Source organism: Anastrepha obliqua, chromosome 4 (assembly GCF_027943255.1).
Source record: "Anastrepha obliqua isolate idAnaObli1 chromosome 4, idAnaObli1_1.0, whole genome shotgun sequence".
NCBI classification, from domain to species: Eukaryota; Metazoa; Arthropoda; class Insecta; order Diptera; family Tephritidae; genus Anastrepha; species Anastrepha obliqua.
Genome location: NC_072895.1, coordinates 39,856,086 through 39,883,190, shown reverse-complemented (window position 1 = coordinate 39,883,190; position 27,105 = coordinate 39,856,086). Strand labels below are relative to the sequence as shown.

Sequence of the window (27,105 nt, the reverse complement as noted above, 5' to 3'; positions counted from 1 at the left end):
CATAGCGAAAACCACTTATCTTTGCTAAATGTTTTATCAGCGTATGCAAATCGTCTCGATCAAAATCGCATGGCGGCGGCAACAACACCCTTGGTAATCTAATTTTTTGTTTTTCGAAAATTTACAAACTTGATTAATTTAGACATTTTAATCGCAGTAGCAACACAAACGTATACAAATATTTGATTTAGAATGGCCACACAATTTTTTATATTGCAAAATAAATTTTAAAATAATTCTTGCGCTGCATAAATTAAACGCTCTGCTGCCAATTGCAGCGGCCTTTGGCTACACTCAGCGATTTTGTTGGTGTTCATATGCCGTTTATGGCGCATGCGCAGCCCAACCCTGCACAGCAATGCGACTTTTTAAATTATGCAGCAATTTACTCGCGTACTTGCACCGCTGCAGCGCACAAGCAACAACAGAAAGACCAAATAACATGGCCATTATTCCGCTTATTACCTTTAGTCATAATAATAATATTTTATATTTTAATATTTTTCAAAAAATCTAAGATAATCCGGTTGAACGCGCGCAAATAATATGCAAATGAAGTGACCAGCTCAGGGCCAGGCTAGATTGCCACAATTAAATTTAAAAGGAGAAGAAGAAAAAAAACTCGCTTTGTACGGTTATTTGTAAAAATTGTAATTGCATGAAAGAATGTATTTAGTCAAGGACGTTTCTTTGAAGTTTAAACAAAGTAAATCAAGAATGCACTAGAGAGCACAATTAATAAAGCTTTGAATTTAGAAAATAGTGTCTTCAACTTTTACTTATTGAGCTTTCAACTGTAGGGCAGACCAACTTTCAAGAGAAGGTACCTGTATGCCAGAGATACCTCTCGCAACTTGTAAGCTTCTCATTAACGACGCACTAATCAGTTCTGCAAATCAAAGATGGATAAGCGTTAACACCTGTCAAATTGCTGGACAAACATGGCCAAAGATAAACTTACGTCTGTCCAAGAGTATTATAAAGCTGAGTAGACTTCAGATTAGGACCTTAGTAGGGGCCCTCACAGGACATTGTCTCATAGGAAATCATGTAAGGAGATTAGGCGTTTACACGCATGATTTCTGTCGTAGCTGCAGAGATGAGGAGGAGTTGGAAACAATTCAACACCTCTGTTGCACATGCCCAGCTCTAGCCAGAAGTAGGAACCGATTTTTAAAATCCTACTTTTTAACGAATATAGATAATCTATACACTTTAGGCATCAACAACCTTTTACGCTTTGTCAAAAGCTCAGGATGGGTCAATATGGAGAGGGAAATATAGCCCAGCCCCCGTGGCTCACAACGGACCCGCGTCCGTCACAACTTAATGGCGTTTTTAATTTTGAAGAAATGATGTTCAAAAACTGATTTGCTCACCCTCACCCTAATCACTAGAAATATTTAACCCTTAACGGCCGAGAGCTTTTTTTGTAATACTCGCCTATAAGACGATGGAAAATTAGGTGAAATTCTAAACTGTTTATAAGGATGAAAACTTAAACTAAACATTAAACTGATTTATAGTATTTAGATTTGAATTCAATATATTTACTTGATTTATAATTTTATATGATCAACAAACCAGGGATGTACAAAGTTGCAATATTTGTTAAAGAAAACTACAGCGATGATAAATAAATGAAATGAAAACTGAATTCTTTTCATGTCCCCGTATTGGGACCTTTCGGTTTCTATCGCATTAGTACGAGTACAATGCCTTTCGGTCGTTAAGGGTTAATCATATTTTGTACCTCCATGCCATGATGGAAACAATAATGAGATGGCGCCTATCGTGGTCCCGTTACTTTGCTCTCAGCGAATTTGACAACGAGTTATGTGATTTTAGCACCAGTACCATTTTCGTAACTCGATTTAGCATTTTTTTTTGTTATTTAGTCTCGGAGTTTTCGTTCTTTCTTCATGACATTTTTCTAGCTTGTTCTAATTAAAATGTAATGTTTATAATTTTGTAACAACGACATTTTTTAATAATTAGTTAAATAATTCACTCAGTTTTATATAGCTTTACTTTTTTTAACATCTGGTGGCATTGCCCGCGATTGCAGGTGTTGTTGGTGTCCTCTGCTTTCGGCAGTCAAATCTCTCTCTCGCGACTGCAGTGTTGGCTAGCTTTGGATATACAAACGCACTAAAATGCCCATTTAAAGAAAAGAAATTACCAAATTTTTATTGAATCACTTAAAGAACTTTGAATGCGTGACAAATTGTCTTTAGAATGTGCGTTTTTTTTTTAAATAAATGTGTTATGCTTATGTACAATTTAATTTATGAGTTTCGTTTTGTTAAGCGAGACTTTTATTAAGGGAACGACTTATTTGGTATATTTGAGGTTATGTAACTAGATAAGGTACTCTTTTTGTAAAAATGTCAGTATGGTTTTTTTAGTATTTTCTGATATTTTGTAGCTTATTTTTACAATGAATACATCTCTTGATGCCTTATGTCCCTCTAAGGATTGATGGCCAAAAGAAACGATTACACCTCTACGGTTTTAATTCGCATTCAGTAAATTCGAACACCTTTTAAAATGTGTAAAAAGGTTTTCAATCTTAAAAAGAGTTGAGAGAGGAACATTTAATATTCTTGCATAACTTTAAAAGGAGCAAAAAGTTAAATTCACACTTTCAAAATATCAAATTTTATAAGAACCAACTAATTTTCATTAGCACTAAAATCTTCTCAGAGTGACCTCTTTTAACCTTCTTTTTTTTATAATACAGTTTTTTTTTAACTTAAAGTTTCGGTAGCTTTAAATTAAAAAAAAAAGAAAAAAACACGAAACTTCAAAATTTTTGCATTTTCGGTATAAAAAAGCACTAAATTTATTGCAAAGAGCAAATGGTTGGCAATACTGCACCACTCGGATAAACGTGACATCACGCACTCTCTGATGGGCGCAATCTTCCTTCTATCATTCTTGCATCCATGCAATAAGTTTACACTTTGTTTTACTATTCACGAAACTTTTTGTATAAAATCAAACAAAAAAATTTTTAAAGCAAAGTTCACAGTATCAAACAGTTGAAGTTTGTGAAAAGTAGAAAGAAGCAAATTTTTTTCATTTTTTCAAGAAATTCAAAAACTTTCGTAAAAAATTTCTGAAATGGCTGAAAGTAAGAAGGACGACGCTGGTGCTGGTTGTGTCAAATCGAGTAACAGCACCAAGTCAAAAGCCACGAATCCGTTCTTCATATTTCTGCATGAGTTTCGTCAAAATTTAACGAAACGTGGCGCCATCAAGTACATGACAGCGAAACAGATCGCTTGCGCAGCGGGCGAACGCTGGCGCCAAATGTCAGCCAACGAGAAGCTAACCTATGTGGTGTGGGCGCGCAAGAATCAGCAACAGTTGGACCCGCAGTTGCGTGTGTCGGCACCCAAGTCACAATATGGCAGTAAGAGTAAAAGGAAGGGCAAGCGTTCGAAAAAAGTTAGCATGCAGAAACGCCGCCCAAGCTATATTAAATGATTGTGTTGCAAATGGGCTGAGTAGTCGTGGGAGGAGGACGCCACGTTTCACGTTTTTTAATAGTGTGGGTGTGTGAATTTTCGTTAGTACTTCTTTTCGTTCAAAATATGTTCGTATGAGTGTATGCATGTGTAAAATTTTTTGTTTATAAATTTTTGTGAGATTTTTCATGTTTCGTATTTTGTCAATTTTTTTTAAATATATGTGGCATAGAAAGTAGTTTTATATAACAATGACTTGAGTGTTATTTCAAAATCGTTCAACGAGTGTTACTTGCATATCCTTAATTAACTTTGGTTAGCGGTTCGAAAATAGGAAGATACCTCATCACGCTATTCAAGTGGGTAGGTTAGGTTAGGTTAGGTAGTAATGGTTGCCCAGAGAGTGGGGCCCACTTGGACGAAAGAAGTTTGGTTCATCCTTTGTGATACCATTGCAAGAGGGGAAGAAGAGGTGAAGGAAAAAAAACGATAGAACGAAAAGGAGAGGGGTGGGCCGGGGTGAGTATTTGTGGACTATGATTGATGATTCAAGCGGGTAAGAAATATAAAAAAGACTCAACTACTGATGTGATAACTAAAGGACGGAACCTTGAACCGCCAAAGTAACGGAAGCTTATAGAGAAACTCGTTGAGAGTAACTTTTTTCGCGCTCTCTCAGATCAATCTACATTAGAATTACTTTTGTTATAAGACTTTCTGCTCAAAATATAGGATAGGACAGGAGTATTGCTATATTAGGTATTGTATTGTCTCTCTCTCTCTCAATCTCTTCGCATATAATTTACTAGCTTTAACCCGCGGCCCCGCACGCGTAGGAGTAGTTTTGAGGGATTTAGGATATGTATATAAAAGAATTACAAACAGTAATTTCATGGAAAATATTTTTTTATTAATAACCATAATATTACAATACCCGGCATCCGTTGCTATGCCTCGTTGAATAAAATCAAAACAACCAATCAGAAAAATATCAAGCAAAATTATTTTTATTAATTTTCTATCTCAAACCGTTTCTAAACTTGGCATTTGTGTCATAGTTGAACAGCTTATGCGGATTATGAAGTCTAGAGTGTGCTATAAATAGAGGGAAATAGGAAAAACTAAGATTTTCTAGATTAAATTAAGCAAATATTCGATTATTAGTGACGAATGAGAGTTGTGGCGCGGCCTGGGGGCTGTGGGAAGGGAGTTCCATCATAAAAACATGCCTATAACCTTCATTGGGTGAAAATATGAATGTATAAAAATTGTTACGTCATGTGGTGTTGTCGTTTCGTAATGATGCGCGGACAACGTACAAACATTCACCTTTATAGTATAGATGTTCCAGTTCTAAAGTGATTCTATCAGTAATTTGCCACTGGAAAGAAAGAGAAAGAAGACGTAACACTCAAGCGCGTCGGCTTAGATTCAGAAGATGGCTTCGGCGTGTAACTCTTCAATGGGCAGAGAGGCACCGTAATGGCTAATAGGATTCTAATGAACTCTGTGGTCTGGAGCGCTGGGATAGTTTTCCAGATACCGAAGAAGAAGTTTACTCTGAAAAGCTAAGCATCAGTACATGCTTTTGCTTGCCTAATCAGTGTAGTGTCTTTCACGCAGAAGATATCGCCATAGGGGAGGGATTTTTATCTTAAAGAAGGTTAGGTTGTTTATGGCACTTGACTGCGGTTGCAAGAGCCAGTAGCAGAGCGTACTTGAGCAAGCACTAACTCTGCGCATCATTTAAGATTGCTGCTACACTTACTTTCGCACCATATCGTTTTATTCTATTGTAGCCCATGACTAATACCCCACAACATTTCCGGCAACAAGCGAAATTTACAAATAAAATATTTTTAACAAATTAAACACTAAGGAAACTACTTTGAAAAAAGTATCAGCACACTTTGGGAATGATCCCCAAATAACGATTCAAATTTAACACTTATATGCGCGGCCACATTTGCAAATATCTAATTACATATATCTTTTTATTTGTGTATGTATGTACGAGTAAGTCGTTATGCAAAAAAGAAGCGAAAATTTGCAAATTATTGCACAAACCAGCAACAGTTCAATCTTAAATCTCATTAACTTGGCAGAATATTTTCGATTTCGATACATGAAAAATTTTAATACCAAAAAATTCCAACAATTAAACCGTGACTTTAATGCATGTTTACAGCTTGAAATAATAGACATGCACAAATACATGCATACATTTAATACCAATACAATGTCCGTATGCCGTGAGCGAATGTGTGGCCAAGAGACGGATTCAGCAGCAGGCAACAACAAACATATATGTACATACTTTTAAATTAAAATGAAAAACAAAAACAAAATAGGTTTACAAATACAAAAGCACAAAAAAACAGAGTATAGCAAGCAACAACAACAACGACAACAACAACCGTATGACGTTCCAACAAAAAAGACCTTGCTTTCGATTTCAGTCCATAAAACGTTCAATTGCCATATTATAGCCACATTATGGATTGGACGTAAGCAAAAAGACGTAAACGTAGACGAAGAAGCAGAAGCAAAAGCAGAAGAAGAAATACATGGTAGTAGCAGAAAAGATGCAAACGTGAAAGAAAAGGCACAGATAATGAAACAATATAGACAAACGCGTTAGCACAAACACCAACAACGCCAAATCTAAGCGCTACACCAACTAAATATTTATGTACTTGTGGGGACTTTTACACAAATAAACGCATATGCAAGAGTCTTAGTCTTAAGCCCTCGGCAAAAAAGTGGGTATAGGGGGTGGTTGGAAGGCAATTCATATGAACTCGTAAATAAAATAAGTTTTTAACTGACTTTTTTATGCACATATGTGAGTGCCTGTGTGTGGATGTGCGTGTGTGTGTGTGTGTGATATAGAAATAAGTCAGAAGTGGAACAGAAATAGAAATAGAAAACTGCTGAGGTATTGTATCTAACGGATACCATCTATCGATACATACTTAAATATATGTGTGTATGTATGTATGCACTTATTTATATGTGGAGATAGAAATATATTTTTTGTTTATATATTTAGCTGCATTCACTCCAGTGTTCGTTGGCATTTGCGCTGTCGCAGTCGCTTTTTAGCAGCCAAACTGCTGCATCACTGGCGAAGAAACAGCTAGCCAAACATTCAGCTTGCCAACTCGTCTAGCTGTCGAGCTGGCTAGCAAGCCAACTGGTTCAATGGCTTGCTAGCTGGCTGGTTGGCGGACTGGCTGGCGTTTTGCGAGTGCGCAGAACAAATCGCGTAGTACTTAAGTATCAGAAAACACTGAGCCGCCGAGCAGACACTTGTGAGCCACTTCTTAAAGTGTTTGCGCACACACCACTACAAATAACAAAAACAAAAAAAAAAACATAAAAATACATAAACACCCAACTGACTGACTAACTGACTGTCGTTAAACACATAGGCTACATTAAAATTAACAACAACAGCAGCAACAATGCAAGCAGACCATTAAAATGGAATTTACGATCGATTCGCGCAAATATTGAAACCGGCACTGGAGAGGTTCTGTTGCTAAAAACTCGCCCGAGCTCCAGTTGTAGGTTGGTCAAATCGCACGGTTTGATCGCGCGTTGGCCATGCTAACACTCAGTTGTTGTTGTTATGGTATTTTTATTATTTACTTCTACTTTTGCCGCTGGCTATACAAGTGCGCGTGCGCGTTCGCTGGTTATTTTTCTTTCTTTGCTTGTAAGGCGTTGCTGTGTAAAAATGCTGCGAAAACAAAAGAAAGAATAATACGAAGCTAATCGTATTAAATAGGTACGAGGAACGAGAATACAGGAGCAATCGCCATTCGCCATAAAAGCTTTGTTTTTTCTATGCATACACCCAAAAGTAGCGACTTTTCGCATTTGAATTTAATTTTTTTTAATTTTTAGTCTAAATACTTTCAGTTTCTTCTACAATTTACTTTATGCTATAAAATATTTCTATACAAATTTTCGTTTCCTTTGTTTACTGCTTTATTTACTTGCAGTAAGATATTCACTGATATTCAGGTTGTTTACTGCGTCGCTAATGGTGGTTTTATTCTAATTCTATTTTTATTCTAATTTTAATTCTATATTTATCTAATTCTAATTCTATTCTTATTAATAAAAAAAACGTTTGTACCTGTAAGTTGCGATTTAACTAAGCTTTGCTATACCTCTTATCTTCTTCTCCTCTTGGCCAAGCATTTTGGTCAAGTTGTTAAACATTTTTTGCGTTTTTTATTATCTGGTGTTGGTGTATGTGCAATTACATTCATTTAAAGGAATGCACTTAACTGAATATGAATTAATTTTCAATTAAGGTGAAGTCCATCAGTTGCTAAATATAGGCGATGAGCACGACTGATTAAAAGCGTTGCGAGTTCACTAAGAAATTTGTTATATATATTGCTTATAAGAGCCATAAACAAAACACTATTTTAGAGCTAATATTATCTGGAGGCCGGTAAGCTTCTCTCAATGCGAGTTGCTGGGCGAAGACGCCGTACCCTATTCTATGGCACTATCAGCTGTGACGGGAAAGTTTGAGTATGCCTCGAATTCGCTTAGAACAATATCAGATTGCCAGTCACTTTGTCGTTAAAGCGAACATTGAAGTTGTGAGTTTTTTATTACTTATTATATTTTCATTGTCTAGGAAAAACCCATATAAATCCAAATTTCAAACTTCAGATTTTTAATCTTTTTAATCAAAATAAAAACAATTGGGTACGTTGTTTTCTACTCTTCTTTAGTTTAATGATAAATAATAAAGTTGAAGTTTGAAGTCGAAAGTTAAAAAGTCACAAAGCTGTCATTTCGATTAGGGCATGAAACTATAATTCTCTTTCTAAACCAATTGTATTTAATCTGAATCGGAAGTTACAAAGGAAATGATACTAAAATTTCTTTAATCAGATACTTACGCGGGCAAATGCATTTGCAATAGCCCAAGTGGGTATTTTTTCGGCAATTCTTGAAAACCAGGAAGAACTACAATTGTGGTATCTTGCATTATTATAAAATAACCGTTTTTCCGTAATAGGAAGAGTAACAGTAGCAGCGAGGTAGGCTGCTATGCTACAAAGTCACGTAATGAAGATAAACTGAAAATTTTGAGTGATCTGCTTTGTTCCGTGTATTTGACCCTTTGGCTAATTGAGTTACATACATACATACATGCATATATTATGTATATATATGTATATATATTTAAACATATACATATATGAACATTGTACACTTGCACGTGTGTGTAACCACATCGGGTTGAGATTGTAATAAAGCCCGATCAACAGCTGTGACGACCTGCAACACCTCACATCGATCGGCTGAAAGAGCTTGCAGCAACTGTCGTAAAAAGTTTTTTTTGTTGTTGTACGAAGTATTATTGTGTTTTCAATTAAAATTGCTACTGAGTGTACTTTTATTGGTTTTTAAGATCTTCATTCACAATTTAAAATGGGTTTTGTTTATTTCTACTTAAAATTTGAATTCATAAGCAGGACTAAGCGTGATTTACTGTCTAGCTTAGCTTGTAATGCCCTCAGTGGGTTCGAATTTCAAGCATTTAAAAATTTTAAGCGAAAAAAAGTAGAAATTTTATTGCTATTTGTTTGTATTATCTTTTTCTGATATACACGTACATAAATATATGCAATTAGATGAGAAGGGAGCTCATCTGTCGGTCAATACGAAAGAAGCGAAGGAGTTTATTTGTAAGTAGTGTTAAAATTACACAAGAAAGTATGGCAACACTTATACATTTTCGACTTTCGAACTTAGAATACTTCCTATATGTAAATATGTATATACTTTTGTACTTTTGAATTGAGTCACTAATAAACTGTGAAACTAATCGGTCGGCTTTTAATTAAAGCGGAATTTAATTCAACAAGTAGTTATAAAATAGTATTTTTATATATGTATACCGTCAGCGTTAAAATAAAGTGTGCACCACTTTTTGATAAGTTTTGACTATTGGTTTATTTATTTTGAAATTTCAATTATTATTTTTTTAAATATCGTTCATATTACAACGAGAGGCATATAAAGCAAAATTTCGATCTTTGTATAAAATTTGTAAAAATTCGGAAAATTTTGTCCAAAATTTCAAACTTTTTAAACAGAATTTTAAGAAACATTTTGGGTACACAGTTATATAGATCATTGAATTTTGTTACAATAAAATGCAAGTTTAGAGTGGCTCAAAAATCGTGTTGATTTTTGACAATTTTTTCTGCTGACGGTGTTGGGTGTTTTATTCCATATAAAAAAAAAAGTTTAGTAAGCGTTAAGTGGAGAAAATGTTAAAGACTGCGTGCGTAAATTATTCTAAAAAAAACAGTGAGATATTCGATCGACTTGAAACTTTCACATTTTTATTTGTATTCAAGGATTTATAAAACTGCATACCTGAAATATTTCTTGGTTGAAGAAATAATATCGTGGTTAAGGGAATAATTCATTACCAAATACTTTTGTCAGAAAAGGTGAACGCTTTCAAGTTCATGCACCTACAGGATTTTGTAGATCATTTTTGCTGTAGTGAGCAATTCGCCGATCAGCATGGCCGGAATTGGCCGGAACACTTATCTTAACACCACCGGAGCGCAATTAAGTAAAGCCAGCGATACAGTGGCGAGCAAAACCTAGTGCTTAATTAATTTCTCTTTTATTACTTGCAATCATTTTCAAGTAAGAATATTTGTTTTTTTAAATATTGTGCATTCTTTAACGAAAACCATGCAATATTTAGAAAAATTCGAAAAATTTTCATCTAAATTTGAACTTTTGGTTTAAATTTTTAGAAAATTTTTGGGTACGCAGTAACAGGATTCATGAAATTTTAATAAAATAAAAAAAAAATTATTGGATTTTTAATATTTTTTTTCTGATGGTTATTTGCGCTATAGTCAATATCAAAAAGTGGAAGAAAATGCGCATTTTCACAAAAAATTAGAGGAAATCAACTGCAGTTTTTTTTTAAATTAACATAATTTTTTTAGCCACTTAAAACTAGCACTTTATTATACCGAATTCGTAATTGAAATTTTTGAAAAATTTAGATTAAAGAGTTAAAAATCTAATATATATGAAAATTTGTTGAATTTTTTTATAAAGTTTATACGGTTTTGGTTAAAGAATGAACAATTAAAAAAAAAAAAACATAGATCAACAACAGGCAAAAAATATAAGTCGAAAAACATTGTAAAGATTAAAGAGAATATTATGTCATGCTCGCTACTGTTTATGCAAGGTATCAGTCGCTTGTGAAGAGTCTCCATACTACTTTTCGAGCTTTGGTTTGATTTGTGAGAGGACCGTTTTGGGCGAGAATATACCCTTTTACGCATTTTGCATTTCGGTGAAGCCAACTTAGTTGATTAAATGGAAAAGAAATGAATAAAAGACAAAGATAAGATAAGAACTCAGCGCTAGATATGGAATTTACATAAAATTAGACTTCATCGCCGAAGATGTGCGTTAAGATTTACATCAGATAATATCTTCGACTCCAGTTACTGGCAACACAATGGCCCCTAGAGGTCTCTAAGTGAGATCTTTTTGCAAATCAGCCAGCGTTACCTAACCACCTAATCATCGCCATCGACACGAAATAAAGTATAAATATGTATAAAAAAAAACAAAATGTAAAAATACAAATGTTTCTTTCTTTTGCGCTAAGCATTGATAAATTGCACTGGTTATTGAACCTTTCGTAGGCATATCACAAAAAAAAAAAAAAAACAGGCGGCGTTGATCCTACAGTACTGGAGGATTACAAAAAATACGCTTTATGTGAAAGTTTATATAAAAGTTGGCAGAGTCTATGCCAAAGAGTGTGTAAGGACCAAAGGGAAAGGTAACTAATATGTGGTGCGTAATCTCCGTGCATGAAACTCCAAATGATAGACAAAGCTTTTAATAGCGGTCGGCCCTCGGCAGGCAATGGCAAACCTCCGAATGGAAATGTTTCTGTCATGAAAAAGCTCCCCTTAAAAAAACCATTTGCCGTTCGGAGTCGGCTTAAAACTGTCGGTGCCTCTGTTTGTGGAATAACATCAAGCCATACACCACAAATAGGAGAAGGAGCTCTGTCAAACACCGAATGAACTTTGGGAGCGCCAATTACATGTGGAATACATACATATTGTTGCTGTTTTTGTTTCTCTCTCTTTAGTTTTTGTTAATATTGGATGAACTTTTTTGTGTCGATAATTAGAATTAGGAGAAGCAAACATCTCATTAGTATTGACTCACTTTTGGCGTTCATAGTGCACACGAGTATGTACATACATATTTATGTAGGTGAGAAAATGCTGCTGTGGATTTGATTTATAGCCACCACATCTGGGCATTGAACCGCGCAGTTAGTCAGTTAATCGGTCACTCAGTCACTCCACTACACACTACAATTAACCGTCAACAGTCAAATAAATGTATAGTAAATACTTTCACACATTTCTGCAAAGCTTCGAGCATATGTATGTATGTGTATATGTATGTATGTCTGTATGAACTCTCATTCAACAAACCATAGTGGCATAGACCGCAGCGAGATACGGCAAAAGTTTTAAAACTAATAGCGAGCGAATCAAGCAAAAGTAACAATGCTTGCGGCAAAATAAAAGTGATTAAAAAGAGTGGATACGTATTAATGCATTTATAAAACCGAATATGTGCTCATGTACACATATACATACTTATGTGTTTATAACAACAAAAAATAAAACAAATAAAATTGCGGTTGCAGCGATCAAAAGAAACGAATGATTTTTAAACAGTACAGCCAGTGGACGATTTAGCGAATGCACAAATAGATAATGAACAATAACAAATACTAGATAAAAATTTTTAACCACCAAAATTCTACAAAATTGAGTGGACTTTTATGTAGGTATATTTTATTGCTGTTATCTTCCTTTTTGCTCCTATTGTTGCTAGTGTTGCTTTGCCCAAACCACGACAAAAAACGAGGCGCGTGGTGGGAGGCCTATTCGTTGATAGTAATTCGCTAGGCCAGCGGTGGTGCCGTTGATGGCATAGTTACACTGCTATCGATTTACAAGCATTCCCGCTGTGAATATGCATATGTATGTATGTATATTACATTTTGCAGCTGCCCTATTGCGAAATCCACTAGTTATGAACTGATAAGCTTCTGGTTAATTTTTTAACCAAGTATTCTCGACTTCAACAACTAGCGTTGTGAGAGAGAGCGTCAATATTCATCGGCTTCCTTTGAGCTAACACGCTTTGATATAGCAATTGTTTGTGTGTTAAATTTGAAAAATTATATAATATTTTCAAGAAAAACATATTCCAGCGTGCTTCGAACCAGTAACTGCTTATAGTCCATACATCTTGTCGCGGTCAATTGATTGAGGCGATTGGCGTTATTTTCGACTGTCGTACGCTCAACTTAAATAAAAACTACTCATAACACGGGCAGCAAAGTTCTTCGTAATGGGGCACTGAATTTTGATGATTTTGTTTTACTCGGGTTTTCCTACAGGGATGCCACATGTGATTGTGTGACGTAATTTTACATTCACCCGAAATTGTGCGCTTTCAATTTCGTTGTTGCTACGAGCACAATTGCCATTGTTGTTGCTGTTGCTTCAATTGTAATTCTTGTTGTTATTTTAAAGGTTCGCCGTTGTTTCGCCTGACTGGTTGTAGCAGCTATTGCTTTCAGAGTAATGGCTTCTTCTGCTCTTATTACTGCTATTGTTGTTTATGTGTTGCCTTTGGCACTTTTTGGTTGTTGGGCTGATGTTGTTTTTTTCTTCTTCTTGCCTTTGTGCTGCCACTCTCAATCTCTGTCTCATTTGCTATTACCTTTCATTTGCTCTCAACTTGATTTTATTTGTTGCTAATCTTAATGCAGTTCGCTTTGAATGCAGGGAGCAAGAATTAAGCGAGTTTTTTGCGAGAAATGCATATAATAAACATAAATACATATGTATTGATGTAACCAAGCAAAGAGGTTTTTTTATAACTCTCCAAACAACCAAAAGAAAAAACACAACATAATAATAATAATATGTAAATAAATAAAACTAACGGATATAGTATTTAGGAGGTTATAAAACAGAGTAAAATAAAATAAAATAAAACAAACAAAAAAAAATCGACAAATACTCGTCGGTGAAAGAGATCATTAGTGTTAGGCTCAAGAAGTACTCTTCTTCTTCTAGATGGGCGCGTAGATTTATTTGTAGAGATTTCACAAAAACGAAAGATCTCTGCCCGTGCGGACCAGCCTGGGTAAGATCTGGGTTAAAAATATCTAATAAATATTCCGTACCTCATGTCATAAGTACGACTTTGAAGACCTAACATTCTGTTAAAAACAGCTTATTTCAAGAACTGAGCAAAATGGAAAAAAAGTTCAGGCACTAAATAAGGAATATTGGAGAGTGCAAATTTGACAAGAGTTAGATTTGTAAAAATACCTTTTTGAGCTCTCTGGCACTCCGTTCACTATTCGTAAAATATTGGCCAAAAATGCCAAAGAGCCACCATTCAATAATATGAACCGACCACTTTAGGGATAGAAGAGATTCAATATACGGTTGATTATAGGCAATAGTTCTTATGGAATAAAATGGTTATTAAAGCAATGATCTAGTAGTCCAAGGTTTTCTGATAATTCAAGTGAAGACTGTGCTTTGCTCGGAATTAAACATGCATCACTTAAATAGAGACACTAATAAAAAATGAAAAAATATAAATAAATATAGGATTTTTTTTTTTATGGTTATCTGTGTTAATGCTGGTTCCTAGATAAACGAAGTTTCTTACAACCGCGAAATCATAACTGCCAACAGTGACGTGGGTGCCGATATTCGAGTTTTTTTGTTTGATGACAGTAGGTACTTTGTTTTGTGTTCGTTCAACACCAGACCCATTCGCTTTGTTTCTTTATCCAATTTGGAAAAGGCAGAATAGCAGCGTGATTGTCAAGGCCGATGATCTCAATATCAAAATCGGTATACGCCAACATTATTATAGGGTCTTATAAAAATTGTGCCTGATCGATTAAGTTTTGCTGCTCGCTCGATCTTTTCTAGTATCAGGTTAAAGAAGTCACACGACGGCGAGTCAATTTATGAAACTTTTATTAAACATTATAGAACTTTTTGCTTTATTCTGTAAAAATCTGAAATATAATAGCGGGAACAAAAATGCTTAAGGTATTTGAACACCTCGAAACAATTTATTTTTATCTTAAAGAAAAAATAAATTTTCAGAAAACATACAGATTTCATATCAAAACATACATATTTTTATATATAGTAAAAAAAAATCAATTAAATAAAAGACAAATTATATAAATTAAAAATTACATAAACAAATTTCTAATAAAAAAAATTGAATAAAAAAATTATAATAAAAAATATATATATATTAAAAAATAAATTATAATAAAAAAAAAATATAATAAAAAAATATATATTAAAAAATAAATTATAGTAAAAAAAATTATATTAAAAAACTAAAACACTCTACTGAACGTTTGTCTTAATTTTTGGCCTTAGGTTTTGCTTTGGTGGTATGTAAGACATTCATTTTTAGTGTTAAATATAAAAACAACCAAAAACCATATATGACAAAAAAACATGGATTTTACTCACTCCCCGGAATAATTTATTAACCCGTATGCCTGTGCAGACCGTGATAATGATTTTCTTTATGCAACAGATCTTCAAGTACTCGGACTGCACTTGAAAATACTTAAAACCACATATTTACAACCGCCATCGCTGCTGGAAAAAAGTATGTATTTTGGAATTTTTGCGCATACGGTAAAAATGACCCCAGGTTGTTACTTAAGTGTTGCCATATATGCTCTCTGTTTCAGTAAATAGCCCCGTGCATTCGAAATATTAATTTACATAAATAAATAATAAAAAAATATTTGGCTCGTAAACTTCTGTGAGGTGTTTGGCCGAGCTCCTCTTTCCATCTGTGATGTGCTTCTTGATGTTGTTCCAAAAATGGAGGGACCTACAGCTGTAAGCCGACTGCGAACGGCAAATGGCTTTTTGTAAAAAGCCGTTTTAAAAACCTGCCACATCAAAATGCTCAGCGTGAGGCGTATTGATCAGGTAGTAGCAGTAGAGCAGGTGATTTGATTTTTTCTATTTATTTGTTCAAATTCGGTTTCAATTACTCTAAATCCTCAATCTTTGTGCACACATTTTGACGTTCTAGGGAGCAAAAGCAAAAAAAAAAACAAACAATACCTTGCTCATGTGCTTTTTGCTCCACTGTTACTATCTGTGTAATGCACCTTGGTGCGATCACAATTTATCGTCACAAAGTGTTGGAGAATTTTTTTATGTGTAAGAGCAACTTTTTTCAGTAGCATTTTTTTTGAAGAATTTTTTTTCAAGAATTTTTATTTCCCCAGAAGAAAAAATACACTCACATGCGCTAAGAGCACAGAAAAAATAAATATTTTTTAACAATACACGCATGTTGAAGAAGGAGCTAATTAAAAAATACAAACTGAAGTGACTTGGCAGAAAAAGAAAAAACGCGATGTGTTTGAAACAAAGAAAAAGCGCAACATATGGTTACTACTTTATGCTGACTATGAGCCACTTGTAGAAAGATGTACGTATGTGCATGTGGATGTGTGGACTTGTGCGTTTAATGGGGGGCGCATTGTTCGTGCGGCCGTGCAACGCGCGTTAATGCGTCAAATATAACAATGCCGTGCATGCAATGCAATGAAAATAAAAAATACAATGCATTCGATGCAATTTTATGCGCATGCAACAGCAGCAGCAGCAGCGACCACTACAGAGGCAAGCAACAACTTCAGCTACTTGACACTCGTTGTCGTCATCATCTTCGTCGTGCGACAACCGAAGTGCACTCTTAAAATATTAAAAAAATATAATCTAAAAAGAAAAAAAAGTAGAGATAAAATGTGGGGAGATTTTTAAAATTTAATTTCATTTCTATTTTCTTTTGTTTCAGCAATCAAGCGCTGTGGCCTGCCACTACCCCACAATGTTAAGTAGCGGCAGTGTGAGTATTGCAACAAATTTAGTGCCTAAAAACATTCGCTTGCAAAAGTGGCTACATGGCTGATGCTGACAATAGTCTCACCGGCACATACATATACTCGTATGTATGCAATATACTATAGTATGCGCACACATACATTTGTAGCAACTGGTGTTCCCTAGCGGGCCGCTGCCCGCCATTCGCCTGTAGTTGCTTGTGCACGTACGATGCTCTTAATACGACCGCTTATAGAGCGCCCCGTTTAGGCAGCTATGCACACACAGTACGTAGTAGCGTCGTTTACAACCCCAGCACCATAGCAGCCGCCTGCGGCTTATTGGATTGAATAGGGGGGCTTGTATTTTTTCCTATGAAATTTATATATTCAAATAGGCTGGTTTCTCAATTTATTCACATTTTAGTTTTTTTTTGTTTCTTTTTTTCACTGCTTTATTGTAGATGTGGCATTCTCGACAGCTTGCGCAGCGCGCAGACTCGTGTGTATTGAGATTGTGTTCGTTCGGTACTCAATGAAATAATTCGTGCGCACTCACTTGCCTGCTCAACTGAGTGCATACACTTGACGCTCGCTCACTCAATTACGTTAGCTTTTCAAAAGCGCCGCTATAATTTTTTTGGTGGTACTCGTAGCATGGCATGCAGGTATATAAATTGCGTCGCTGAAATGTAAAAGCTTTGCTACTATTTTCCATAGCAATCACTCATTGCTACTTAAGAGCGCTCTCTCGCTTCTGAGTGAGTACTGCCGCGCCACGTTGAATCGAAATCGTGCCATACTCGCTATATTCTATACCTATGTATGTAAGTATTAAGTCACATTCTCCACTCACCTATTGCGTTGCTTACTCGTTTATTTCAGGGCTGTTGCAGTAGGTGCTTTGTACACTCGCTCACTCACTTACTCAATCATGCTTCTCTTCTTGCGTGCTGCGCTCGCATCTTTTACCCGCTTGCATTTGTTGTTAATATGTGTATTCTAGCAGCCTAGTGCCACCTCCGCACCCTGTTCGCCCCACTTAACTCGGATTTAGTGTTTGTACGAGCAACTCGGTATTGCATCCATTCACCAGCAGCTGCATGCAACTGCCGTTGTTACTCTTGTTTTCATTGTTTTCGTTTTTGTTTTTACAATTTTTTTGCTCCGTTTGTTCGCTTACCGACTCGGTGCAGCTAGGCACTCAATCTGCGAAAAATTTTCTGCAAATTTTCGCGCACAAATAGAAAACAAAAAGTTCAAAAAACAGAAAATAGTTATTGTGCAGCAGCGAAAAATTTTGTGGCGCTGATTTTCGCCGCAGCTGCTGCTCGTTCGTGTGGTTCGCCGCTGCCGCTGCAGCTGCTGTCACCGTCACTACCACTGCTTTGCAAGTGGTATGTGATGCGGCCGCGACTGCGACTGCTGCTCGTAGAGGAGCTTCATTGTGCCGCAGTTTCATCGACCAGTTGTAGTCGTTCAGTAAGTGTGACCGCGTCCAAAAGTGTCTCCAAAATAACGCTCTGTATCAATGTTTCTATGTGTTATTATGATAAATGTTGAATACATGTTAAATTTGTTTTTAAATTAATGAAATCTATGTAGAGTTTGTTGAAGTTATAAAAAAAAAGCGTACAAGTTCTGGAAGAAAAAGCGATGTTTTGAGTTGAAAAAAAGTAAAGTTTTACTGAATTATTTTTATTGAAATATGTACATATGTTTTTGAAGAAAAAAGCAAAAAACTCTGACTAACTAAACTGAAAATGCACTTAAAGTGTAAAACAAAACAGCTGAAATGCAAATAATAAAAAAAAACGAATACGAAATTGTGTCAGCTGCAGCTTGCATTGCATTGATTATTGCCAAAGCGAGCAAGCAACAAAACAACTTAGCAAAGAAAGGCGAAAGAAAAGGAAATTGCAAATAGCAAATTGGAAATTGAAAACTGTTTACTAGTATATGTAAAAACTCGCAAATCCAATCGCATTGTACATGCGAATACGCCTGCAACTGCAACAGCAGCAACATTTGCTTCGCCCATCTCCTCGTCTTTGCCGCCGACTTCGCCTACGTTTCGTTGTATTTACTTTGCCGTCTGCGTTTGCGATTTGCTATAGTGTAATGTTGTTGTTGTTGTTGTTTTTATTAATACTTAAACTTATCTTGTTTTTATCTTAGCATTTTCATGACTTCTCACTGTTTCATTTACAAGTTCAGCGATTTGGTACAGTAAAATCGCGATAATGTAAACATTTGTTGGGCTAAAATGGCAAAAACAAAATTATGAGACTAATAAGCTTAATGGGATCAAGGGTTGTTCAACGGTAAGATAACCGCTGAAAGATTAAGAAGATTTTGGATTGTGAAAAAATGTATGCCATAAATTATTTCGATACACTTGAGATTTGGGGCTCGTGCGAGTTAAATAATTATTGATTTATTTATTATAAAATTATAATTTTTATGCCTATACAAATGTAAGTTAATTTGAGAAGAAATCAACTTAACCTATGTAAATGTTCATAATTCAAATTTTAAAACATAATCATGCTTTTCAACCAGGTCATATGTTTCATTAGCTATAAATTTATCAGAATATTCAGTAATATTTTTCATTTTTATACTGCATATTTTTAATTTTTCGCCCAACAGTTTCAACACACCGAGTTTTGACTGTAAATTCCATCCTTGTTCTTTAAAATCCACTATTATAGCCTGGACAGACGGTGGCGCTATTCGAGATTAATGGGTTATTTCGAAATTACCTCAGGAATTAACTGCAACTAATGCGAATTGACAACTCAATTTTGTTTGTACTCTCGAAAGGTTAAATAAAGTTTTGCTAAAGCTTCAAAATAATATAATTATTTTATCACCTTTAAAAATATGTTTAAAAAATGACCGATTTTGAGGCTTCTACATGGACTTCTCCCCTTAATTATCAAAATTTAAGAGTATTAGGCGATTTTTCGATGGCAACATTGCCGTGAAATGGCAGTAAATATATATTGTGAACAAAAACTAATGAAACTTTCAAAGAGAAGATTAAGAAAGACTGTGCAATTCTAGTTTGCGCTAACACTTTCGATATTACATTAATTGTTTTGATATTTAGGAGCAGTTTGAGAAATTGTATTGTAATTTTTTTTTTAATAAATAATAATTTTCTAATCTCAGGGCAGGTACTACCCATGTTTGTTGCCTGTGCTCCATCTTTTACTGCCAAAACTATGCAATAAGCAAATCAGCTGTTCGCTAATCCGCGTAACAACCGTCTGTTTATGCTACAATTTTCATTAGAATTAACTGCGCCGGTAATCTCGATTAACGCCACCGTCTGTCTAGCCTGTTAGTTCAAGTTTTCAACGCGTTGACTAAAAATTTACAAACTTATTCCGTTGCTATTTATAGCTGCGGTCGAAATGATTGGAGGATGCAGTTGTCAATTAGTAGGTTTCTGTAGGCGAAGTCGAAGTCTTAAATTATTGTAAACAAAAATTTGTGATATTTTAAATTTTGTATATATAAAATCTGAAATTTTGAGTAAAAGTGTGAATTCAAATTTCAGTTTTTGTCACTAATTCTCAATAGTTTCAATGTTGGGTGCTCCATTGAAGACTCTATGAGTTACTAAAATATTTTATTATTCGAAAGTGTGAACCCCACGCGTGAAGTGAACCATCATGCTTTTACTTTCAGTTATAGTGGAAACTTTTCTTTGATCCCTGAGCTTCTGGTTTATTTATATAGGGCTTGATAAATAATTTGTTTATAATTTCTGACTTCACTAGCGTTTTACACAAAGTAAGCACTTTGAATGATTTATTTTTGGAAACTTTCAATACTCAATAATCGATAACTGCCATCCCGAATGCGGAAATTCCCATTTCGGTGTTTATTTCTCAATATCTCGCTTTTATCTATTCTTTTTGTAATATCTGTAGTTCCGTTTCTTACTTCACTGTACTGGTTTTTATTCTTGCTCGGGTCGAATCTTTAAAATTTTATAATTCGATAACTCACGAATCTGATTAAATACTTTATTGCACAAAATATCGACTTTCACGAATTGATAATTTCGATTTGAAAGTTTAATTTCGATTACTCAGCTATCGGTTTTCGATAACACTAATATATCATTTTTCTCAGATCAACTGTCAACTCAGCTCTAAATCGAAAATATATAGCACGAGATTCCCATTTTAAATGATCAGTTTTCACGCTTCTTTACCCGCCTTCTCCGTCTTTTCCAGTTTTTCCGCCTTCCATTGCTCGTATTTTACCACCTGCCGTTGATCCGTTTTCTGATTTGGGTATTTGTAGTCGGTCTTGCATTTAATTTTTAAAACGACGCTTCACCAGTTGGTTAATTTCATTCGCATCCAAAAAAAGCTCCCAATCCAACTTCGAGCCATACACATTGCGCTGATAAATAAAAATTGGCAAAACATATATCTTAACTCGAGTGTTGACTAGTGGAATGCCAGGTTTCGTTTTTTTTAATCTGCCGCGTCTCTTAATACATAACGCGCTGCTGTATCCGATCCTTCCCAAGCTACCCTTATTGGTAGCCGTAATGGTTATCCCCACTAAGCGGATTACCGAGTACTATGGATGTGCTAACTTAGCTTAATATATTCTTTACATTTATTTTTAACACATAATTTATCGTTAGGTAGGTAGGTAGGTATAGTGGTTGTCGGTTGACACACCTAGGCCTGCTGTAGGCCCATTGTGATACCACCAGGGCTGTCCCCTCTCCTCACTCTACATTGTCCTCATTGAACCAACCTGTGGCTTTAATATATTTAACAAGACTTGTTATTTTTACATTGGCTACTTCTGCCAAGTTATTCAGGGAACTTTTTCCTAAAATATTGAACCTTCTTCCATCCAGAGCCATGCACCCGCATAGAAAGTGTTCTATAGTCTCTTCTTCTTCAATATCGTTACAGCTTCTACAATAGTCGTTATAGGGCGCTCCCAGCCTACTGGCATGTCTGCCAATCAGACAATGTTCTGTTAGGACCCCGAGTAGATTTCTCATATTTTTCCTGTTTAGTTTTAACAGTCGGTTTGTGCGGCCCATGTTCCACATTTTTTTCGTTAGCTACATTGTTATTTTTTATCTTAATGATTTTTTTATTTGTTGTTTACTTATATCTGCACGTATATTTTATCTTTATTTTTATCCTTATCTCTATATTGTTATGAGGTCAGTCCATAAGTTTGAGCGTTTCTTAAAGGTGGTTTCAAAATTAATAAAAAATATGTTTAAAGTATTTATTAATCAATAATATATTTTCCTTCATTATATACAATGTCTTCCCAGCGTTTAGGCAAATTTTTAATTCCCTGCTCAACAAATTTTTTGTCCTTGGAGCTTCGATATCCCTTTTTATAGTTTCTTTCGAGGAGTAGTTGTTGTTACTCATATGGGATTGAAGTCCACGGAAAAGGTGATAATCACAAGGTGCAATATCCGGAGAGTATAATGGATGCGGCATTAGCTCCCATCCGAGCTCGTTCAGCTTGCCTAAAGTTTGCCTTGCGGTAAGAGGTCTTGCGTTGTCGTGGTGAAACAAAACTTTGCGTCTATTCACTAAAGACGGTCGATTTTTGTTAAGTGCCTCATTCAGGTTTGATAGCTGATGGGAATAATAATCAGCAGTTATCGTCTGGTTTAGTTCCAGAAGTTCATAATAAACAATACCGGCCATATTCCACCAAATAGACAGGAGAATCTTCTTGGGGTAAAGGCCATCTCTAGGGGTTGGTTCTGGTATTTCATCTTTATCTAACCATTGGCGATTGCGAACAGGATTATTGTAAAGGACCCATTTTTTATCATCAATAACGATACGGTTCATTTTCAAGCCGTTGCAGCAGCTAAGAACACACATTCACTCTCGGCTTAAGGTTGGCGACGGAAAGTCTATGCGGAACCCATTTTCCCAGCTTTGAGACCTTTCCCAACTGAACCAGGTGCCTGTGAACTGTTCCATGCGATGATTTTAATCTCTGAGCTATCATATCGACTGTCCAATTTGGCTCAGTTCCACGAGTTCGAGCAAGGCGTCGGCTAAAGACTTCAGGACGACCAGCGCGCGGGACATCCTCCACGTCGCAGTTACCACATCGGAATTTTGAAAACCACTTTTGCGCAGTTTTTACACTCACGGTATCCTCTCCGTGAACAGTGTTTATTTCTGCAGCAGCAATTGTTGCATTTTTACCACTTTTATAAAAAAAAGTACAAAATATGCGTCTTATACGCTTTAGAAGATTCCATTTTATTTTTTAACAACACGTGCTTCTATCCGCGATTAAAATCACTTGTTGAATGCACAATATATCAAAGAAAATAATTATAAATACGATATTTATCCGATATTTTATCATAATTTTTATTTCTACCTTTAGCTGTTCCTTCATAATTATCTTTAAAATCGTGTTTAACTTTCTCCTAATTTTTATTTTATCTTTATCTTTATCTTTATCTTTATCTTTATCTTTATCTTTATCTTTATCTTTATCTTTATCTTTATCTTTATCTTTATCTTTATCTTTATCTTTATCTTTATCTTTATCTTTATCTTTATCTTTATCTTTATCTTTATCTTTATCTTTATCTTTATCTTTATCTTTATTTTTATCTTTATCTTTATCTTTATCTTTATCTTTATCTTTATCTTTATCTTTATCTTTATCTTTATCTTTATCTTTATCTTTATCTTTATCTTTATCTTTATCTTTATCTTTATCTTTATCTTTATCTTTATCTTTGTCTTTGTCTTTGTCTTTATCTTTATATTTATCTTTATCTTTATCTTTATCTTTATCTTTATCTTTATCTTTATATTTATCTTTATCTCTATCTTTATCTTTACCTCTATCTTTATCTTTATCTTTATCTTTATCTTTATCTTTATCTTTATCTTTATCTTTATCTTTATCTTTATCTTTATCTTTATCTTTATCTTTATCTTTATCTTTATCTTTATCTTTATCTTTATCTTTATCTTTATCTTTATCTTTATCTTTATCTTTATCTTTATCTTTATCTTTATCTTTATCTTTATCTTTATCTTTATCTTTATCTTTATCTTTATCTTTATCTTTATCTTTATCTTTATCTTTATCTTTATCTTTATCTTTATCTTTATCTTTATCTTTATCTTTATCTTTATCTTTATCTTTATCTTTATCTTTATCTTTATCTTTATCTTTATCTTTATCTTTATCTTTATCTTTATCTTTATCTTTATCTTTATCTTTATCTTTATCTTTTTCTTTATCTTTATCTTTATCTTTATCTTTATCTTTATCTTTATCTTTATCTTTATCTTTATCTTTATCTTTATCTACATCTTCATCTTCATCTTCATCTTCATCTTTATCTTTATCTTCATCTTTATCTCTATCTTTAACATCTTTAACTTTATCTATATCTCTATTTCTATCTCTATCTCTAACTCTATCTCTATCTCTATCTCTATCTCTATCTCTATCTCTATCTCTATCTCTATCTCTATCTCTATCTCTATCTCTATCTCTATCTCTATCTCTATCTCTATCTCTATCTCTATCTCTATCTCTATCTCTATCTCTATCTCTATCTCTATCTCTATCTCTATCTCTATCTCTATCTCTATCTCTATCTCTATCTCTATCTCTATCTCTATCTCTATCTCTATCTCTATCTCTATCTCTATCTCTATCTCTATCTCTATCTCTATCTCTATCTCTATCTCTATCTCTATCTCTATCTCTATCTCTATCTCTCTCTCTATCTCTATCTCTATCTCTAACTCTATCTCTATCTCTATCTCTATTTCTACCTCTATCTGTATCTTTATCTTTACTTTATCCTTAACTTTATGAATTTCATCTTCATATTTTGCTTTTCCTTTAATGCTATTTTCATATTTGTTTTAGTATTAATTGATTTAACTATTTGTACTTCACATATAAATCCATATGTACTCGGTATTTCCATTTAACTGCTATTATCTTATTTTTAAGTTTTCTATAGACTCACATTTCTGATTCCTAGGTGTTTCCAATCTCTCTAATAGTTTTAAATTTTTTAAATCAATTTCAATTCATGCAATCCCTGTCGGTGCACAACATGCGATTCGTGTATGACTGCACATAAAAATGTATGGCAATAAAAAATTATTTTAATAAAAAAACTGGAAAAATCGAAATAAAATCTAAAAACGGCGGCACACTCATCAATCGCTTGCAATTGCTGTGTTGTGGCAACAGTTTTTGTAACTAAATAGCTAATAACACGCGCATCGAATAACTACAACACGGCAGCATGACTTGTACAATACATACATACATTCCTACATGCTTACATACACACATATAAACCAAGCATTAGGCCATACGTAACCAATAGATACTAGATGGCGAATTAAAAAAAATGCAATTAAAATTTTGCACGAATAAATGAAAATTCCAACGTATTACAAAATAAGTGCGCAAAAATAATTAGGAAAATATAAATTAACAAATCAAAAAAGAACAAAAATGGAAAAACAAAAGTAAAAAAAGCAATTGTTTTACAAACCCCTTTGCTTGGCCCAATCGTTTCCTTGTTAAATTTTGACGTTGATTTCATAAAATCCTCTAATTGCATACCTTAAATTACGCAAATAAATCAATCAAATAAAATTCTGCTCAAAAGAGTACGTCTGTCAGTTGTATTTCTTTTTTTGAACTCTTTCTTTTTTTTTTGCCTATCGTACATTGACCCACATACGATAGTTGTTGTATACGAAGTAGTATATAGAATACATGCATATACTCGTATGTACATACAAATGGATATTTGGCGTGGCGCGACATCACAGAAGCGTCGACAAGTGACAGCAATTGGCAACACGAAGCGCTCCAAAAGCCGCTGTGCAGCTGCTGAGTGACTGAGTACTCGAATGGGGGCTGCACTGTTGGGTAGTTTATAACTAAACTATATATGTACATAATAGCACATACCTATAAAATCGTATATATGAATGTATGTACATAAAGGAAGGGGTGCTGTTGCTTGCCAACAATATTGCTCGTGGTCGCGAACTTTCTCGAATACACGAAGCCGTCGCACGCTGTCTGAAAAAGTAGTACGAATTTTCATGGCACCACGCTTTTGGTTTTTACATTTTATTTGGTTTCATTAATTTTTTTATTGATTGTGCACACTGAACTTGTATTTTAGAGCGTAGTTTTAGTACAACGTCAGAAAATGGTTGAAAAGCAGTGTAAGGAAAATATTTGAAACAGGTGTTGTGCAGGTGGATGGTAAAAGTTTTTAGGAATTCGCGGGTTTTACTTAAATAAGGATTTTATATTTTTGTTAAATTTGCTGTTTTAATTCTTAATTGTGTATTGTAAACAACTTTGACACGTACGGACTGAATTGGTTCCCGTTCAGGTTCCTATTGTACAATGTCAATGGATGCTGTTGGTAAACGCCGATTAGCATTTGAAATCTGTGGAGAAAAAATATTTTTTTATTTGTTGCATCACTTTACAGTATAAATCTGAATAGCTCCACTAACCACTCTCATCTTTGCTCGTAACTTTAGCAGAAGAAGAAATAAACAGTCAAGTTTTCGTCTATCTTGGCATTATGCTGCCCACTAGAACCAGTTAGTACTTCTTGGCCAACTTACTAAACTACTAGCAGAAAGCAGAAAAGCTGTTAGCAGAAAAATGGGATAGCAAAAGATTTTTAAGGTCTGCTGTTGGCTGAGACTGGTGTCTTGGTGTTCTTATGATACCAAAGTCTTATCTGACCTACATTTGGGATTCACGTAAAATGGCGAAGATAGCTTATATTCTAGTTCAGTATATAGCAGTGATGTTACCAGCAGAGATTGGGGAGGTTGCCAGCACCTATTATTAAATTGTCTTCCCCTTCAGTATGCGTACTGCTTTCTCTTTCTCAGCCTGAACAGACTTAAAGCTTCTTCCTTTTCATACAGAGGTAGCCTCGGAAAATAGATAAAAATATCAACTACGTAATACCAGTCGAATAAGGCTGATGATCTGACGCTCTCACTTCGTTATTGGTAAAATATGTATGTATGTATTGTAATGTGTGACTCTTTCAAGCGTCTGAGTTGTCCGTCGATATGTCAACACGGCGATGAGCGCTTAAATCACAGTCTTAAGTCGTAAGATGATCCAGAGGCAGCTGCAAAACTCAATCTACTTGCTTTAATTTGTCATGTAGAATTTGCTCACCCTCAGCTAATTGCGTGTCCAATTAGCTAACTTTTTCTTGCCATATATTAATTTATTTAATTGTTTCATACATTTTTTTGTTGCTCTTTTATCCATATGTGTGTTCTTGCTCCACTCCTCTCTTTGTATAAAAAGTATAAAAAATTACAACTTTTCTTAATGCGAAAGCGCTTGACAACGCAGCAACCGCATGCCATAGACGATATGCCAAACATATGGCAGCTGAGAGAAAGAAACACAGGCAGTGAATCGGTGTATACCTATGAATTCTGCGTGCGCTTGTGTGTTTAAAAAATATCTTAAAGCAACAACAGCAACGCTGCAAGTGCAAAAGCGAAGTCAATGTAA

At 34.7% G+C, this 27,105-nt stretch overlaps 1 protein-coding gene across 1 annotated transcript; it reads left to right on the top strand.

Annotated features, from left to right (window-relative positions):
* Positions 1-3,022: 3,022 nt before the first annotated feature.
* On the top strand, positions 3,023-3,725 carry LOC129244841 (uncharacterized). The gene has a single exon (XM_054882722.1). The coding sequence runs from the start codon at positions 3,127-3,129 to the stop codon at positions 3,490-3,492; it is 366 nt and encodes a 121-aa protein (XP_054738697.1). The 5' UTR covers positions 3,023-3,126; the 3' UTR covers positions 3,493-3,725.
* The last annotated feature ends 23,380 nt before the right edge of the window (positions 3,726-27,105 follow it).

Excerpts from the sequence above, each read along its gene's own strand:
- LOC129244841 (XM_054882722.1), top strand. The coding sequence starts at position 3,127 with ATGGCTGAAAGTAAGAAGGACGACGCTGGTGCTGGTTGTGTCAAATCG.